The sequence below is a fragment of the Mustela lutreola genome, chromosome 5 (genome assembly GCF_030435805.1).
Source record: "Mustela lutreola isolate mMusLut2 chromosome 5, mMusLut2.pri, whole genome shotgun sequence".
Lineage (NCBI taxonomy): Eukaryota > Metazoa > Chordata > Mammalia > Carnivora > Mustelidae > Mustela > Mustela lutreola.
Genome location: NC_081294.1, coordinates 121782249 through 121802782, shown reverse-complemented (window position 1 = coordinate 121802782; position 20534 = coordinate 121782249). Strand labels below are relative to the sequence as shown.

At 40.0% G+C, this 20534-nt stretch overlaps 1 protein-coding gene across 3 annotated transcripts in view; it reads right to left on the bottom strand.

Annotated features, from left to right (window-relative positions):
• The window catches only part of LNPEP (leucyl and cystinyl aminopeptidase), a 104650-nt gene extending 88860 nt beyond the window's left edge, over nucleotides 1–15790 (bottom strand). For 2 of the 3 annotated variants that reach the window (XM_059175543.1, XM_059175541.1), the window contains exon 1: nucleotides 14488–15790. Coding sequence is in view for 1 of the 3 variants with exons in the window: in XM_059175541.1 (XP_059031524.1) it covers nucleotides 14488–14506 (19 nt within the window). In the remaining 2 variants the exon portion in view is untranslated. Of the gene's footprint in view, nucleotides 1–13612; nucleotides 13949–14487 lie in introns of those variants that run through there. The other variant, XM_059175542.1, reaches the window with a different exon arrangement.
• Nucleotides 15791–20534: the final 4744 nt, after the last annotated feature.

Here is a 20534-nt window from a genome sequence, read left to right as displayed (position 1 = left end):
TGCTCTCTCACTCTCTCTGTCAAATAAATAAATAAAATCTTTAAAAAATTCTGTGAAAGTAGAAAATAAACTAATCTGTAGTAACACAAAGTGGATTAGTGACCGCTTAGGAATCAGGATGGAGGGAGGCATAAACTCTAAAGCTTTTTTGTTTTGCTTTGACTTTAAGTTGAAAAAATGTAACACCAAGAATCAGGAATATGCAAAACTTTGGTACTCTGATTTTAATTATAAGAAGGCCAGTTTGAGAGGTTTATTTGAACAATAATTACAAATTCACCCACCAGACTTCAGGACTTCATTACAAAATTACTTTTTGTCCACTCACACAAAGGAAGCATAAAAGGTCTCCTGTTTATAAGTATTCCTGACACTTATTATAAACACCTAGAGAGTAAAAGGCTTTCTCTTAATATTAATAACTATTTCAAAGTACTTAAAATGGATGTGTTAGCATGGGTGGTCTATTACCTATTTTTCTAGAACTCTAGCTCAAGTTATCTGAACTGATGTGTGCATGCCAAGGTTTCCATGTTTACATGCGATCACAGTTTACCACATGCCCTGTCTTGGGGGCAAGGCAGTTTAACTAGATAAGTCCTAGTTACTCATGGCCCCAAAGAGCCAGAGGAAAAAAGAGGGTTAACTTCAGTTCTCTTAAAGGTCTAGATCATTTTATGATGGGACAAGTATGGGACGAAGGCTTTTGTTTCATTCTGGACTCCACAGATCAAGACAAGCAGAAAAAAAGAATTGAACTTTGTAGGCCTTTATTTTTTTATTTTAAGATTTTTATTTATTTATTTGACAGAGACCACAAGTAGGCAGAGAGGCAGGCAGAGAGAGAGGAGGAAGCAGGGCTGAATAGAGAGCCTGACGTGGGGCTCGATCCCAGAACCCTGAGATCATGAACTGAGCTGAAGGCAGAGGCTTTAACCCCCTGAGCCACCCAGGCGCCCCCTTTGTAGGCCTTTAATTCATTATAATTAAGATAAGTCTAAGTCCCCATTCAAGGGCTGAGAAGTTAAATAATGTATCCATGTTAAGTGTATGTTGGAGGAAGGGGGTACTGAGAAAGAGGGGCAGCTTGTTGAAAAATCCTGCAGGCATAAACAGAAAAGAGATAAAAATCAATTTTTATAAAGAGATAATTTAATCATTTTTAAAAATTTGTGTCCTCCCTAAAACCATCCAGGACTGAAATAAAATGACCTTAGAGTCCACAAATAACCGAGGCATCTGAGGTGTGGCTCGTCAGATATGCCTGGCTAGAACATTTCCTTCTCCTATGACCTAGATCTATCTTAAGACACTTGCTGCCCAGTTCCATCAGCTCCACTTTCTAGCTGCTATAGAAGGCATGTGAAGGTATTCTTCTCCAGACCATATGAAAGGCAGGTTTAATGTTTAAAGTAATAGTTTTCAAGGTGCAGTACGGGTACCCCTGGGAATCCCTGATACTCTTTTAGTGGCCCTCAAGGTCAAAAATTGTTTTCATACTGAGATGTTATTTGCCCTTTTCACTCCCATTCTCTCGTAAGTATACAGTGGAGTTTTCCACAGGTTACGCAACACGTGATACAACAGACTGAACACAGAAGCAAATTTGAAAACCCAGTTGTCTTCTACTAAGCCAGACATTAAAGAGATTTGCAATGACGTAATTGCTCTCACTAATTTGTTTTGGAGGATAGCTATTTTTCATTTAAAAATGTCATTTATGTTAACATGTAAAAAAGGTTTTTTATTGTATGAAATCTACTAATTTATTAATTTTCATTTTTTTAAAATTTCAGTGTTAATTTCTCATGCAACAATATCTAGAGATACAGCCCATAAAACAAAATCACTTAGGGATTCACAATCATTTCTAAGAGTATACAAAAGGGGTCCTGATACCAAAAGATTTGAGAAGCATAACTCTTGCTTTCAAAAATAAAGAAAAAAATTCCCAGCTCTCCAGATATCATAATTCAAGCACTGCAGTTTCATTATATCATTTGAAAAAGCGTATAGAGGGGGCACCTGGGTGGCTCAATGGGTTAAAGCCTCTGCCTTCGGCTCAGGTCATGATCCCAGGGTCCTGGGATCGAACCCCACATCGATCCCCACATCCGGCTCTCGGCTCGGCAGGGAGTCTGCTTCCCCCCCTCTCTCTGCCTGCCTCTCTGCCTACTTGTGATCTCTGTCTGTCAAATAAATAAATAAAACCTTTAAAAAAGAAAAGAAAAAGCATATAGAGTAAATATGTTAGGTAAGAAAAATAAATATATAGCCGGTCTGTATAACTTCATAGCAGGCCAGGAAAGGACAAGGGGTTCTGAATCATTTTGGAGTCCTAGGTCCAGAAAAAAAGAACTGAACTGTTTATGTTCCTTTTAGCATCCTCAGGCAGTAGGAATGTAGACTTCAATAATTTGTTCCTACAGAAAAACACAAGCTTCTTTACCTTGAGATAAACTATGGAAAAGGATGGCTTCCTATTCCCCCCAAAATTCACACATTGAGGTGTTAACCCCTAATGTGACTATACTTGGAGACAAGGCTTTGAAAGAGATAACTAAGGTTAAATGAGGTCATCAGGGTGGAGCTGCTAAGACTGGTGTTCTTATAAGAGAAAGAGACACTGAGCTCTGTGCACAGAAGAAAAGCCATGTGAGGACACAGCAAGAAGGTGGCCATCTGCAAGCCAAGAGGGGGCTCTCACCAGAAACCTACCATGCTGGTACCTTGATCTTGGACTCCTAACCACAACTGTAAGAAAATAAAATGTCTTTGGTTTAAGCTACCCAGTCATAGAGCTTTTGGTTATGGCAGGCTGCGTTAATACACTGCCTGTACTATTTCTATATAATAACTCCATAGACCTATGGAACAAGGGAGAGGGGGGAATGCAGGTTCCTTTTAAGGGGGAAGGAGATGTTGAATACATGTCTTCACTGTTTACATATCATAATTTCTGTTACTTGGCCACTAAGGAGTTAAGGTTTTATTCTTCTCAAAATGTCATTTAACTTTTTTCCTTTAACATCAGGACAGAAACATCCATTTTTTCCTCCTGGTTGGTGTCATGTCTGAAATTCATGCTATCATATCTCAGCTCATATTGCACTACAGTAACTCAGACCATTAGTTATTCTGTCCTGTCAACTAACAGAGAACCCTGCCTTTCAATGGCATAGCTTCCCCTACATAATCCACAAGGCCACTTGAATTCTTATGCAGACCAATTCATGCCTTTTTACCAATTCTGGGATAGTAGGAAATTCCTTTTTAAAAGTCCCTTCTAATTGGCTTGGTATCTGTTTCTGTGGCTCTCTAATGAAAGACAAAGTACCCCAAGAACAGGTCAGCCAGAAGGCCTGCAGCAGGGCAGGAAGAGAAATTGATTTAACTGCATTACTCTGGTCTCAAATGCAAAGCAGCTCTCTAGCGATGCAATAAGAACACAAGATGAAAGAAGAGGAAACTATTGGGTTATTCTTCAATTATGATTCTGAAAATGCTTCAGAGTAAGAGATTCCCTCCTGCTAACCTTCATCTTCCTTCCCCTCAAACACTAAGACCGTTTCTCATTTAGCACTATCTTCCCTGCACAAAGCAAAGGGTCTGAAACACAGCAAGTACCCAAAAGGCATTTCAGTGAAAAGGAAAGCTGAATGAATACTGATAAGAATATTCAGGAAAAGAGATTTGGAATTACTCTATTTGCTAGAGAGAAATAATATATAGAAAAAGGAAAAGAGCATTCACATTCAACTTTATTTGGGAAAAAAAAAAAAAAACCAACCAAAATTAAAGGAGTAAAAACAAAAACACAATTGTTACTTAAAAGTTTGTTTTGGAGTTGCTTAAAGTAGTATTAGTCTCAGGTAACATTTAAAGAACATCTGACATATAGGGTACTATTTTGGGTGCCAACTCTAGTAAGAACCAAATATAAGACAACTGTGTGTTTTCTGTCAGATGTAATTGATGTTTCCTGGCTGAAGAGGCACGTACATACATATAGAACTGGAAATGTGGTTTTCACCATTCAGAAAGTGGGAGTCCTAAACAAGTGGTACCTCTGCTTTCATAAGATACCATTTATGCCTCTCTGGACATTCTTGGGCAGAAATGTGACGTCCAGTAACTTACTCCTGTAGGAAAACACTATCTTCTTCATGCTGAGGTTTCCCAAGAACAACTGTAACTCAACGAGAGCAATGCCTCTACTCTGTTCCCATGCAATACACCCATATAGCCACCAAATACTTGAAGGTATTTCCAACCTCCCTCGCTCGCCTTGCTCTTTAGTCAAAGTCACTACCTTATATGATTGGGAAGTTCAGAATATTATCTTTGTGAGAAAAAAAACATTAATAACAGACCCAGAGACTTCTGGCAGGGTGGAGGTAGGGAGGTAAATTACCAAAATGAATAATAGATTCTCAGAGCCCAAAAGGTGCTGCCAAGTAACATTCATTTAGCCAAAATAGTAATAAAAAAGGGTGTCACTGTACAACAGAAATTGAAATTCACTAGTAAAACTAGTTTCTTATTAAGCTTCTGTGAGAACACAAAACAGGTATGAATTGAAACACATTACATTATAGACACGTTTGTCTGCATTCCTGATGCCTATGAAATACAGGCAATGTTACCAGTTAAAGAAGTACCTTTATTCCATACCTTCATGTTAACACTACCTCTTTTGGTCTTAAATTCCAAACTATTTCAACCTCATTTAAGAGACAAATATATTTAATACCTGATTTAGCACTGAAACAAAATCTATCTGTATAAACAGCAAAGTGTAGCATATTACATTTGCTGGACAGAACCAGAAAAACACATGTAAGTCAGAATTAAGTTGAATGTAGAAATGAATAGCTCTACTCTTAGGCAACACTTCCCTGGAAGTGTTACAAATGCATAATTGTTAATAAAAAGATTGAAATAAAAAGAACCCTTCTATACTGGCCTTGAGCCTTTAGTAAATGAAATATCATTTGTTTCCAAATTTTCAAAATCTCATTATGGCAGGAATATGCCCAAACTACCACATCTCCTAGATCTCAATTGTTACCAGAAAAGGTTTTGAGTTTCTTTGCACATTTTAGTTTTTTAACGTAACTTACTAAAACATCTTGGTAATATCTTTAAATAAGAGTCACAGAGCTAGTGAGTGAGGAGCCAGGATTTGAATGCTGGCCGATTGAATTACTCTTCACCATTACACTACGCTACATAGTAGTCTTACAAAAGGAGGTAGATTCATGGGTAGATCTCTAAAATGAAAAAGTAAGTAAATAAAAGTATAAAGCCAAATATATTTAAGGAAAGTAGTGTGGGATCGGACCTGTACTCCTCCAAGCCTGACCATTTCCAAAGACAGTGTGCTAATCTGTGTGTTCATATACATTTGTTTTAAATTTATCCCGCTGTTTGTTTTAAATTTATCCCGCTGGAACTAAGTTTTCCAAATGCAGAGCTCATACTGCATATTCTTACTTGTACACCAGCTTTAAGAACAAAGCCTGGAACAAGTCAGCACAGAGTGAAGGTACATTTTAATGTGTTTATTTGAGAGGAGTATATTTTTTAAAAAACTATTCTTTTTAAAAAGAGATAATTGAGGTCTGTCAGAAACAAATTAAAAAAATACTTGCTAATTGACATAGTGTAAAATGGTATGCAAGAAGGATTTGTATTCATATATTCCCTCTGTGCTGCTTCTCTGACCCCCAACTGCTGACTACCCAAAAGAAGAATGGAGCAAGGAGACATGGAACACTAATTTTGGTGTCCAATATTTTTAGTCTTGATGAAAATAAGAGACAAAGAAAAACTATTAGCAAGAAGTAAAAAGAAATTCACAATAAAATAACAACAAAAAAGAAAATAATTTAAGTATATTTGAATCCCAATATTACCTGGTTTTAATAAAACAGACTTAAGCCCAAAGCATTCATCTTCTAAAAAATGTTTTGAACAGTAAATTCTGTGTATATATGTATATATTCTTGTATTTATTTTCTCTGGTTGTTAGTTAGAATGAAATTAATAAAGAACCAAGAGAAAATATAAAATTTACAATAAAATACAAAGTCCTAACAAAAATCATTTAATTCTACCACCATTCAAACACATTGTCGATTCCACAGAGGAAATACTCTAGTTAAAATTCTGGCTAGAGGACACCTAAAACACATCAATTAACAAGTGTATCATGATATCCCATGGACTAAGGAATACAAACAGTGCAGAATACTGTCCTAATGAACAGAATTTACATAAAGATATGCCATCTCATGCCCTTAAAAGTTAACTAATTTATCCTTCGGGTAAAAATAAAATTATTGAGCTTAATTTTCAATTTCATTTTCCTTTTCTAATCATTTTCCTTTTCTAAGCTAAATCATTTACTATAATGTTTATATTTATATCAACTTGTACTCCAATCAAATTTATACTCTTTATCAGATTTGGTTGGTTTTTGTTTTGTTGTTTTTTTTTTCATTTCCTTGTAACACAGGCCCCCCAGCCCTTGACAATCCTCAGGGGACCTCTGAGAAAGACTTAGCTGTACAAATAACTGAAACTGTTAATGATGCCTAAATACATGAGCTCATTAATCTCTCATGAAAATCTATATAACTGCAAATACTTTCTGAAGAGCAAAAGTTCAAAGTTTATTTTTAATTCCATCAATTATTTGTAGTTTCAAAAGAATGTTAACCTATCATAATTCTTTATTTGAAATGAAGAATGGATTTAGGCCTAAAGAATATCTGTGAGTGATCTAAAGAGAATGCATAACCATTGATGGAGATCCACAAAGAAAATGTATGAGATCTCTTCAATGTACGCAGAAAGCTTATGGGTTAGAAAAGACCTCAACTGGTGAATAAATTTGCTAGAGCTGATATCAGATGGATTTGAAAAGACTATTTTACTGATAATTTTGAAACACTTTTCCATCTGATTCACCAGACTGATAAAAGGCAAGGGAGATGATAATCTTGAATCTACATAGCAAAAATGTTGATATTAATTTACAACTTGCTGAGGGTCACTTTGACTATCATTAACTCATTTAAAAATATATGATGATTACCCAAAAGTCTGGGTTTGTAACCACATTTTGGTCTACTAATAGTCATTGTCATCTCATTATCTGCCAAGAAAAGCTTCTATGCATGAATTCTTCAAGTCTTTATCTCAGTGTTTCCTAAATTGACAATTAATTAGAATAGAGCTATGTGCCCAACTGCAATGAACTGCACTGAAGCAAATTTAGCCATATTTTAGTGAACATTTGCTTACTTCTACCTAATTCAAAACACTATTATCTAATCCCCAAATCAGGGTGGACCCTCCTTCGACACTCGATTATTCTTCTGTGTACTTCCCCCGAATAACAACTTACCAAGCCTCTCAGTAGCCTGTACTGATAGAGATGGACTCAAGGCCCTATTCTAAAGAGCAAAGCATCCCTTAGTCCCTTCCACTAACTAACACTCAAATACTCTACACTCACTGAGTTGTTTTTTTAAACTAGCCACTCAGTCTAGATACTAAAAGGACAATGTCAGTGGCCCAAAGGGCTTACGTACTTAGCATTTAATTTAAAGGCCAGAGAAAATAGTGCTAACAAGTATAAAGTGGAATCAGCCTAAATTCATGGATATTATTTTGATAAATCTTGAACATACTAGTTCCTCCCACCAAGCTCCATGGTTCATAGCAGCCTCCTTTACTTAACCATTAAGGACATTTTGACAATTATGGAATGAGAAGAAACTAGACAAGGATTACACTACTTCTGTCTTCAAATCATACTACCAATAACAAGTTAAAAAAAGATCTTTAAAACATTTAGCTGTCCTCAATTACTCCACCAATCACTATGCATTTTTCCTCTAAAAAGAACCTAGGAATGGTGTAATGCTGCTGAGATGCTGCTGTTCTAACAACTTATTTAAATTTTATGAAATAACAGTGTCAGCTGTGAGAAATACCATGGCTCAAAATCTCCTTGCCCAGTGAATGAGACCAGAGGCAGCTGGTCTAAGAAACACTACCACGCAGCCCTGGTTAGTATCTGCTGCAAGGGCCAAGAAGGAAAAGAGCACACCCAATCCACAAACGTACCCATTCTCTCACTGCACTTCCCATTCTCCTGTTAGCCCAGCTTTGAAATTCTCCCCATAGATCATTAGGAAGCCTTTACCTCCCTTCAACCCAGATCACTGGCTTGGCTTCCGTGGACAGCACCAGGGGTCTAGAGAAAACTCTGGACCATCCAATCCCTCAACTTACAAAAAGGCCAAACAATTAGCTTAAGTTTTATTTTGGTGGCTGCATTCTTGAAATTTGTGAAAGGAATGCTCAGGAGACCCTCATTAAGCAATACACACTAAAGGAAAAGAACTTCAAAGGGTCTTTTACTATTGAACTTGCTTCTTTCACCATTGTTTTTTCAAACTCCCTTAGAAGCCTGAACTTTCTTTATTTGGTAAGTGAACTGGTTTCTTCCTAGTTTAGATGCTAAGGCTGAAATTTGTAAAAACTAATTGGTTCACTGTTCAATCATAAGCATCAGTAGAAAAGGGAAGCAAAACCAGGCACTAAAAAATAGTAACTGCGATCACGATGCTCCTACAAAGTCAATGGCTCTACATTCCTCTTAGAAACGTTTTTCTTGAAATCTAAAACATTCAGGAAAGTGAACAGACCTTTTTTTTTTTAAAGTAGTCTCCATGCCCAATGTGGGGCTTGAACTCACAATCCTGAGATCAAGAGTTGCATGCTTGTACCAATTGAGCCAGCCAGATAGTGAACGGTCTTAACTTAAAAGAGACAATGGATTATTTTTACTATCAGAGAGAGAAGTACACTGAATAATTTAACTTGAGGCAAATGTTTTCTATCTCCTGCCAGGGCTTCCAAACGCCAGTTTAAATCACTCATCCCCTCAACCCTCAATTGCTTTTCTCTAACCAGTCCCACCTGCTTGCCTCTTCCAAACCCAATTCCTCCATCATTCGACCTCATATGTCAGTGTCCTGATCCCCAAAGTAAACTCATTTCTCAGCCAAACATGAGTAAGGCTCAAGATATGACCATTTTGGAAATCTCTGCTTATCAGCCTCCTGCTTTACCTTTAATCTCTACATTTCTTTCATCTTCATCACTAACTCTTAAGTCCCAGTTTTCCCTAAAGATCTTTGGGGTTTTTGTTGTTGTTGTTGTTCTGTTTTTCCTAAAGATCTTTGGATTCAAAGTCCTACAGGTGCTCCCTGGACAATCACAAATGCATTACAATGAATCAGGTTACAAGGAAATCCTTACCATAGACTAAGGAACAAAAACTACGTTGTTTCTGTCATATTTGCTGAATAGAAAGACCAGGGCAATGAGCAGCAATTGTAAAGCAATGAGTGACTTTACAAAGTCCACTAGACACGCAAGTTGCCGAACCACCACAAAGGCTCCAAAATTTTCCTTCATGCCCAATCCTGGTTGCTTTTAAAGATTTTATTTATTTATTTGACAGAAAGAGATCACAAGTAGGCAAAGAGGCAGGGTGGGGGGGGAGCAGGCTCCCTGCTGAGCAGAGAGCCTGATGTGGGGCTCCATCCCAGGACCCTGAGATCACCACCGGAGTCAAAGGCAGAGGCTTAACTCATTGAGCCACCCAGATGCCCCCCCTGGTTTCTTGTGAACACTGAGTAAATGTACATATCTAGGAATTCAAATTAAAAAAAAAAAAAAAAAGACTTTCTCTGATTGCTCCAATAATATTATGGAAAGATCTACTAGTATTATTAGCTCTAGTTCCAACCTCTCACAGTTTCAAGACATGAGGTAACTGACAGAACACAGTGACACCGTCCTAACCTCAGCTGCCAAGAACCATGGGCCTAATCCAGCTCCATCATAACTTCAGGAGTAACCCTGGCTGAATTCCTCCATATTGCAATTTCCTAATACTTCCATAGAGAAGGTTCAGAATGCTGTTGGTTCCTAACAGGAGTATTACACTGAATCATCACAAATGTGAACTTACTGATGACATATGTTACAGGAACAGGTTATAAAGACAATTTGGTACATTTATTTCACAATTAGAAAACTATCTTAAAGTTTTATTGCTTTCTTGTTTCTTCTGTATTTTCTAGTCTTACATTAGCATGAAAGCAAAACTAGATTTTTCCATTTCATTTCTCTTACTGAGGTCAGCTTTATCTGCTAACAGGTTTGTGGGTTTCCTGCAAGTGTGTCCAGCAGAAAATCTACTTGTAAGTGGGCATTCAAAAGACAGTGTTCACATGAATTACTGAAGAGGAAATCACCCCTGGCTTATTTCTGCATGATAATTTCCTTATAACCAATCTTTCTGGTTATGTATTTTTCAGCTCTCAAGGATCCTCTATAGATAAGTGATAATCACTGATTTTAGGCATGCCTGAGTGGCTCAATTGGTTAAGGGACTGCATTTGGACCCCAGAGTTCTGGGACCCAGTTCCACGTCAGGTTCCCTGCTGAGCAGGGAACCTGGTTCTCCCTCTGCCTGCTGCTCCTCTTGCTTGTGCTGTCTCTCTCCCTCTGTCAAATAAATAAAATCTTTTTTAAAAAATCACTGGTTTTAATCATTCCTAAAATACGCTGTTTGTCTCAAAACACACTTTTTTGGAAATTGTTATGCAAAGCAAAGGACTTTCCCCCTACTGCTTTCCTTAAAAACTGAATAGTTTCTAATTACATCCTCAACCTTATAATATTAAAAGATGTTAACATTTGATCTAAGTCATATTTCACTTAATTGAAATAGAAAAATCAAGACAGAAGGATAAAAACATATTTTATTTATATTCCATTCATTACAAAGAACAACAATGATCTTCCATTTTAAGGATTTTCTTTCAATGTGGCCATTTATCATAGAAAAGAAACATATATATATATATATATATATATCACACACACACACAAAATGTGGTAAGCTCATATTTTTGACTGACCATGCTATTTTTTTTTTTTTTAAAGAAACGCACAGCTATAGGACAACTGTTATTTGTAAGATCAAGAAATGAAATCACAATTTGATACTGCTTTTCAACCCATGAATATCGAATTTGTTCTCCAGACCTCCCATTTTGGAAGCTGGGTAATACTTCCAATTGGATGCCAATCCGAAAGCAAAACAAAGATAGTTTGCAAGACAGGTAAATCCCCCTTGTTTGATTATATATCAGGTGGTACTACCAAAGTGATTCCTGGGAATTTTGTTCATAAGAAAAAAATGATGAATATATATCAGGAAAAGAAAAAGTTCTTCTCCATAAGTATGCTTCCAAATCCTAAATTTGCTGACCTAATAAAGTTCTCAAAAGCTCCCTTCTGGTGAATACTTCTAGTATCCTCAAAATGAAGTCACACATTTCTAGCCCTAACCTCAGAACTCCTTGATCAGATCCTAAGACTGAGCCTTGGCATTTACAGTCCTTAACATGAATTTAAATTATTCTCAAATACCCTAATCCTACATGAAAGGAGAAGAAATAAAGAGAAATAAAATAATCAAATAACTACTTGCCCCAATCTAGTACATCTATCAAAACATCTATAGAGTTGCCATCAATTTTTTTTCTTTTAGTAATATATAAACCACTACTTCCTAAGAGTTTCACCTCTAATTGCCTAATAGGACATAACAGTTACTGCCAAACCAATCTTGAGTACTAGTCCAGTACATCTTTACCCCCATAAAAAAAGTCACCAAGAATCCAAAGCCAGACTGGATATAGTCTGCAGTGTAATAGTCAGCAGTCCCCTCCCAAGGGCAAGATCAAAAATATCTCCTGAGCTAAATGGGAATTGCTGGCACTAAGGTCCCTTCTTATAAACCCTTTCTGGAGATAAGCCTTTTAACAGGTTGTAGCAGTATGTTACCTGGACAGGTTAACATAGGATATTCATCAAATGAACCCAGTATTAGCAGGCAGAGAGCAGGGCCCAAGACAAATGAGACATATGAGCAGCAAGTTTTGATGGAAAACAGGGAAAGCACAGAAAGCCCTACTGGAATAGATGAGTACTGAAAGTTAAAAACGACGAAAGAGAAACTATATCTGCCTCTTTTACAAATTTCTAGGTCAGAGGGTGAAACCATTGACAATGTTTTAATTGAAAGACAAGTGGTTCTGAATTGCTGAAACTGGTTTTGCTAAGCTTTCACACCTCTCTCTATAAGCAAGGCTTAAATGAGAAAGTGTACGTGGTGAATATTTTATTAGAAGAAGGTGAATGTGCAAAAGCCAATATCAAGCTTGATAAATCCTATCATTATAAATTCTAGGGATAATTAAATACTCTGCACCAAAACACCCAGACCTAGGGGAGAATTAGCTGTACAGATTGTTTGTACTAAATAGGATTAAGTAAAAAGATAAACCTACTTAAGCAAGTCCTGTTTAAAGACACTAGAAAAATTCTACAGCTATCCTTCAAAAGTTCTGAAATAAATAAACAGTCTACCTTAAATCTGAAAAGCATCTCAAGTTGCTAGAAGCTAATTTTTGGTTGGCTTTAGATGTTATGGTTTCTATTTCCTTGTTAAAGGACACTTAAGATAAGCCCTCAACAAGTGATTAACACATTAACTAAACTGATGCACTGTCAAACTGTTTCCAGCAGATTCTGAAAATCTGGAAGATAGACAGCAAAAGGATTAAAAATTCAACTTCCAACTATTAACATTTAGAGGAACACATTTTAAAAGGGGAGAAAAGACCCCAGTTGGAGGATTTGCAAATGTAGTTTAATTCTGTAGGCACAGAGCCGCAAAATCAACTAGCACTTGTCTTGACCAAATAGGTGACTCAGCCTTGCGGGGAATTTTTTTTAAGTGAAAGTTCACATTTAAAATCCTACAAACATGGAAGCTCCAAGTATTCCACCTAGGACAAAGCAAAAGCCTTGGAATATTCATGTGAAATGATTTAACGATTTGTATTAAACATATTTTACACTTAAAATACTAGAAGGTCTCTAAGTTTACCTTCAGCTCCGTATTCCTTAATTCTCTTAGGGACTTTACCCAACTATTCTTAGAGCCTTAGAAATTACAAATAGAACCTGAATGAGAAAGAAAATTCAGAATTAAAGTTACTATCATTAAGCCTAATTAGACAGTACAGACAGGAAGATGGCAGTAGAATAAAGCATTCTGAATTAGGGGCAGGGAGAATATAATGAGTAATTTGCAGTCCCATGAATGAAACAGCATACAACAAAGTCTGGCAATGGTTTGGGTTATAATGGAGATATATAGATATATATATAGATAGATATATATATCTATCTATATATATATCTATATATATATGTCTCTATCTCTTGAGGGGCAAGTGGCCCACCTAAACCAGAGCAGAGGCTGGCTTCTACTCATGCGACAAACGGTCTACCTGAAGTCACCAACCTCCCACAAGAAAACACAGGTCAACGACAGAGTGAATCGTCTAATTATAAAGTGAATTCTCCCTTACTGGCATTCCTCCTACTTTCTGTCCCAAAAAGGGAATCCATATACTCAAGGCCACAAAATGGTAAGACATCTCACCCCTATGTTGTGACTCGGGCACGTCTGGTCCAAACAAAAGCCATCGGTTTTAACTAGGGTGGGATTTATTCTGTCCATTCAGTGAAGAGCTGTGGCTGTTTTGCAGGGCGTCCTGCAGGCTCCTGCTTTGACTCTCGCCTCAAGACACATTGTGATATCACCATGACGGACCCCGATATTTAATGAGTCTTCGACGGAAAAAACTGGTATTATCGGGAGCCCGTGAACCGTAGCGTGAACGACCTGGGGAGCGCCTCACCAAGACAGGAGGGTGACAGTGCGGGCAGGCACCTCCTCGCAGAGCAGGACCAAGCAAGCCTTTCTGCAAGTTTCCCTTCCTTCCACTAAATTAACCTGCCAAGCCCCCCACCCCCTCCCCGCCCTATTAGGAAAAGTCACGCAGGCAACTCGCGCGGAAGGACAGGGAGGGACAGCTCCCTGCGCACAAGAGAAGTTTGGTTTGGCAGTGGCCAAGGCTTAACCCTTCCTGCCAAAAGAGCCGCGGGCAGACACCACCTTCTCCAGGGGCAAACCCAGAAGGCCAACTTTCCCCTCCTCTGCGCAAAGCAGCCCAAACTTTGGTGTTCACCCACCTGGCCACGCAGCACAGTTTGGGGTCTGGAGGCACCCGACGCCCCCAGGCCCTCGGCAGATGGTGGCACTGACCTTCACGCCAGCCCCCGGTCCGCGCCGGCCTCTGACCACCCCCGCCCCAGCCTTCAGCTGCCTCCCCCAGTCCGCTTCCACCGCCCCCAAACCCTCGTGGGAAACCCACGGTGGGGGCGGCTGCAGTCCGACTCCGCGTGTCTCGACGGCCAACGTCCCTCTGCACCCCAAAAGAGCCCCAAACCCGACGCTTCTGGCTGCCTACTCACCATTAGTAAAGGGATCCATTTTCCCCCCGCCGCGGCTCCTTACAGCCGAAGCGCCCAAGCTTCCTACTCCAAGAACTGAAGCGGCCCTGTCGACTGAGCATGCCCAGCGCGGCCGCCAAGGGCTGTCGGGGAGGTGCCGCGAGAGACGGCGCCGCTCCGCCGCTCTGAGGTTCCGCTGCTCCGGGTTTTTGCAACAGCTGCAGCAAGAGCTAGGGAGGCCAAAGGGAAAAACACCGCACGGCCCGAGGCCAACTCCTCGGAGAGGAAGGGGAGGAGCGGGTTAGAGGTGGGAGCAGCCTCCTGGGCGGGGCCTGAAAAGCCACGCCCCTCCAGGAAGACCAGGGGCTCAGGCTCTTCAATACATGGGGCAAGTATTCAGTCATTCAGCAAAGAAGACGGTCTACTGCATCCCGGCCCGGCCGGGACCTAGGCGCCGGGAACCCCATACTGCGCCCCAAAACATCGACCACTGCCCCCTGTAGTGGACATTCCAGAGACAGACAAGAAACACAGAAGGCACACAAGACTGAAAGAAATGTCCCGCTGAGCATTAAATTAGGGTGATGTGATGGGAGAGTGAGTGGACAGCTAGTGCGGACAGCTTGGTGAAGAGAGGCTTCGCCGAGAGGTGCCACTGAGGCCGCGATCTGGAGGCACAGCTGCCGCCGGCGGGCGAGAGTCGCTCTCCGGAATTCGAAGCTTCGGTTTCCCTGCGGAGACTGGCTCGGGATTGCTCACTTCGCCAAGGCCAGTGGGAGCAGGTGCTGTGGGTCATCCCGGAACCGCTGCCGGCCCACACCAGAGTGGTCCCTGACGGGTCTGAGGCCGGGAGACCGAAGGGAGGGCGGGGACTCCCGCTGGGCCCCAGACACCTAGGTTCCAGTCCTACCCCGGGCAGTCCAGGGCGCGGCCTCTACATGCAAAGCGGATCACAAAACCTGGAGCTGGATTCGCCGTGGGTGAGGGCGCCGCAGTGTGCGAGCAGAAGGCCTGCTGGAGCTGAGCTTTAAATCAACACCTGCGGCTCCAGTGGGTACAGCCGCATGGGGCCCGCGGACAGGACAGACATTGCTACCCAGTTGAAGCGGAAACTCTAAGTTGCTTCTGCCTCCTCTACTCTCGCCGTTGCCTCCAACCGCGAGCCAGCATTGTTTTCAATGTCAAATCCAGCCATTACCCGGCGACCCTTCGGGATGGAACAACCAGGGCCCCAGGGACCCCGGGTTCGTAGGGGCCCGCTTCTTTATCCCTTATTCGAAGTGTGCGCCGCCGCCACGCTCGCAGTGAAAGCCTCTGCCCTCCCATCGCGCAGCCACAGCCTCCTTCCCCTCCTCCCCACCCCCACCCCCCTACCCCCGCCCCGCAGCCCTGGCCCCTGCAGCGACTTGGCTCTGGCTGTGCCTCACTGCGCCTGCCAACTGTCACACACTCCTCTGAGGCTGTTAAAAGCAGGACGTCGGGTGCAAACAAGCCGGCGGCAACCGCAAACAGCCTGGGCAAACAGGGATGGCTGGGGTGTCGTTTGACCCGTAAGGAATTAGAAATGAGGTTTTAAAGAAGTGAAATCGGAATGCAAGTTTATTATTAAATGTCAACTTTATTAAATCACGCTCTTAACATTCCATCTTTAAAATCTCCGATGGATACCCATCATTTAAAATAAAAGTGAAACTCCTGGTCTAACTGGATCCTCCTCTACACGCGCGCAGGATGCTTTGGCCACAGAGGCCTTCTTGCGGTTCCTGGAAGTCCGCAAGTTCCGTCCAGCATTGTTAACCATTCCCCTTGCATGTTGCTTGCGCAAGAACGATTCCTTCTGCCTGGTACTTTGCCTGCTGGTATCTTCTTGTCCTTTAGGTGTCAGCTCAAATGTCACCTCTGCAGAGAGCCTTTCCCTGACCACACAACGGAAAATAGCCACAAACACAGTCTCCTCTCTAAAGACCCGGCCCTGCTTTTCTTCACAGCACTCCTCACTCTGAAAACTCTCTGTTTGCTGTTTCCTCATTATCAGTCTCCCTCTCAAGAATGCAAGCTCCATGAAGGCAGAGTTAACTACCTTTTTAAGGGCAGTATCCTAACCCAAAGTAAGTATGCAATAAATAATTTATGAATGCATATGGGAATATATGCAATGGTAGTTAGGGTTCTAGTTCATATGCAATGTTGAATTCTGCCAGAAACAATAGTGTGTTTGTGATAATTCCGGAGAAGATGTCTGTATCCTGTGATACCTCAAAGTTACTCTCTCCCTACTGTGTTATGCATAGCCAGAGCCCTTGGCACCCTCCCTCCCCCAGGGCACTTCAGAATCCCAAACAGGAAGTGAACCACAGGGTTGGTGCCAATGGTGTTCAGAGGTTATATAGTATATGCAGGGCTGGATTTTGTTAAAAGGACTCCATACCTTATATTGCTCAGATAAGAGACTCATCCTTATACTTTAGGTCAGGTCATGTTCCTTTGGAGTTATTTTTTGCAGCCAAAGCACTTAGTATCAGAGATATTTAAAACAACACAGAGTGTTAAGTCTCCTCACCTCACCTTACCTGTAAGCCAGAGTCTATCATGCTTTTAAGTGTGAAACATGTTATCTTGTGTTTTGTCTTAAATACCTAAATTCTGCAGGCTTGTGGTAAAAACGCTTCACCACTGCAGTAGCAAATATAGGTGGGGCATCATGTCTTCCTGAGATTTGAGAAAGAGATAAATAACTTCTTTACCTCTTTGCCAACCTCTTGCCTTCCATCCCTCCCATTCCTACACACACACATTAAGGACATTTACGGACCTGTGGTTTTGTAATGGAGGTAAAAAAAAAAAAAAAAAAAAAAACGAGCAACCCAAAGGTTTCATAATCCTGCCTATTCTCAAAAGAATAATAATAAATTTTGTTTTGCTTTATTCTGGGATTTCCTTGTGGTATTGTTTTTGTTTGTTTGGATACCACTTTACATTTGACTTCATGAAGACTTTCTGAGAAAACACAATTTCATAAATTTGCTGCTGGTTCTGTTTCGATCATTAACCTCCTCTTGTCCTCCTACACAGAGCGGCTTTTTTAGTTTAAGGATCTAATACTTCAAATTATTATGAAGTTACTATTCATTATCAGAGGAGATAGTGTGACATTATCTGCTATACCCATCTAGTTTCAAAATCCTTACCGTTTAACATTTGAAAACAAAGTATTTGGAGGGCTAATTATATAATAAATAACACAAGAGGAAAAAATGTAAGCTCCCTGAGTAACAAACAGCATTTATTTATAAAGAAGCAGCAAATTTGCTAAACAATGAATATAGAAACTTTCATCAAAATAAAAACTGGGTCTGCCATGGATCAACTCATCCAAGTCTTGATTTAATAGGTGAGATGAATTCTGGAAAGGTTAGTCACTCACAGTCCGATGGTAGATGCAGACTGGAACTCAGGTGGTCTATGTTCTAAACCAGTGCTCTTGAGTTTATTGCTTCCCTATTTCCACAGCAAATTTAGGGCCAATGACAATAATACACAAGAAATAAAGGGTAAAGAGAATTATAGCTAAATTCAGGCTACTGGAAGACTGTTCCATTAATTATTTAATTGATGTTCCAATTTACTGATATTCCATGTGAACTTTTATTAAGTTTAACGTTATTAAATATGTTTTCTAATTATTTTAAAATAAACTAAACAATACATTAATTCAGTGTATACCTCAGGAAATGCTGTTTATTCAGCACTCTTGAATAAGTAGAGGATGCTGCTTGCTTCCAGGACCGAGATGACCACCCTGAGGTTTCCAGCTATCCCAGACTTCTACCCAGTCACCCTAAGGATGAGAGGAGTCGATATCTAATTACACTGGTCACCTATTTTCAACACACATGCTGTGCCTCAATTAGTGATGTTTGAAGCTATCACAAATCTAGAAATGCTTAGAGCACTAAGGAAAGAAAGCAACATAATTATCCAACAGAGTTTTGGTAGAGCTTAGACATTAGCAAAAAGATTCAGCTAAATAAACGGAAAGGTTATTAGGAAGGAACAGTTATATAGTAGTTCAGATGCTTTGGGCTACAAAAACCAAAATGTTGAATCAAATTAGCATAAACATAAGGAAATTTATCATCTCACATAAATGCAGAGATAAGACAATCTCTAGTTACTGCTCCCAACCTTACCAAGAACCCTGCTTCTCACTCTGTCTGCTCTGGGAGCAATTTTCCATAAGACTGAGTGTCTCGTGGACAGATAGGGGATGGCATCAGAGAAGGGAGAAGGAACATTTTCTTTGGTCTCTTTCTCAAGAGCAAGGAAACCTTTCTCAAAAATCCCCCATTAGAACCCTTCTTAGGTTTCAACTGCCAAACTGAATTTTGTACATTTCTAAGCCAAACACTGGAAATAAAAACAGGCTTACTATGATTGATTTCTTAAACAAAGCAGAGTTTAGGAATGCTGAGTTTAGGATCACTGCCTTGTTTCATAGGGGGAAATGGGGGGAACTTGGATAAAATCATTTTTATTATTTAAAAGAGAAAAGGGAGAGTCAAGTAACCAAAATGTCAAGTAGGCAACCTAGTCCACTGAAGGTTATAAACGCTGGTATATTTTAATAATAATTTGATAATAATTTCTTTAAACCCTAAGGTACTTGTCATAGGAAAAGTAAAGACAGAGCCCAATGCGATGTAACTTTTGATGTAATTGATCAATGAGATTAAGATTCCAAACCAAGAAATGATATATTATTAAACTTCAAATGCTGATCTGGAAGTAACTACTAAAATGGAAAAATAAATTAGGCACTTATATTAGTTTGCAAATGCTGCTACAAAAAAAGTATCACAATCTAGGTAGAAGATTTATTGCCTCAGAATGTATTGCCAACAGTTTATTGCCTCATAGTTCTGGAGGCTAGAAGCCCAAGATCAAGGAATCAGCAAGGCCATGTTCCCTCTGAAGGGACCAGGGAAAAGTATGTTCCAGGCCTCTATCCTAGGCTTCCTTGGCTGGTGGCAGAATAACTCCAGCCTTCAAATGGCATTCTCCCTGTGTGCACACCTGTGTCCATATTTTCCCTTTTAATAAGGGAACTAGTCATGTTGGATCGGGGCCCACTCTTCTCCAGTATGACCTCATCTTAACTAATTACATCTGCAATGGCTTTATTTCCAGCAAAGTCACATTCTGAGGTAATGATGGTTATGACTTCAACATGTGAATTTTGGTTGGGAAGGGATGCACTATTCAACTCATTATAACAGCATCTTCCTAACAGAAATAAAGTTGAAGGTAAGTATCAAGAAAGATGTAACTTCAAAGGATAGCAGTAAGAAGTAAAAAGACAACCTACAGAATGGGAGGAAATATCTGCAAGTCATATACCTCACAGGGACTTACATCTAGAATATATAAAGAACTCTTAAAACTCAATAATAAAAGACAGATAAATCAATTAAACATGAACAAAAGCTCTGAATAGACATTTCTCCAAAGAAGACATATACATGGGGCACCTGGGTGGCTCAGTGGGTTAAAGCCTCTGCCTTCAGCTCAGGTCATGGTCCCAGGGTCCTGGGATGGAGCCCCGCATCGGGCTCCCTGCTCAGCAGGGAGCCTGCTTCCTCCTCTCTCTCTCTCTCTCTCTCTCTCTGCCTCCCTCTCTGCCTACTTGTAATCTGTCTGTCAAACAAATAAATTAAATTAAAAAAAAAAAAGAAGAAGACATACACATGACCAATAAACCCATGAAAAGATGGTCCATATCATTAATCATAAAACAAACGCAAATCAAAATCACAATGAGGAGCCACTTCACAGCATGGCAAGGTTCTGGCATAGGAAGGCTAGAATCAAAAAGGCAGACAAAATAAATGTTGGTGAAGATCTAGAGAAATTGGAAACTTAATATACTGTGGTGGGAATATAAAATGATACAATTGTGTTGGAAAATAGACTGGCAGTTCTCAAAAAGCTAAACATAGAGTTAACAAGTGATCCAGGATTTCACTCTTAGCTATACAGCCAAAATAATTGAAAATCTATGTTTATACAAA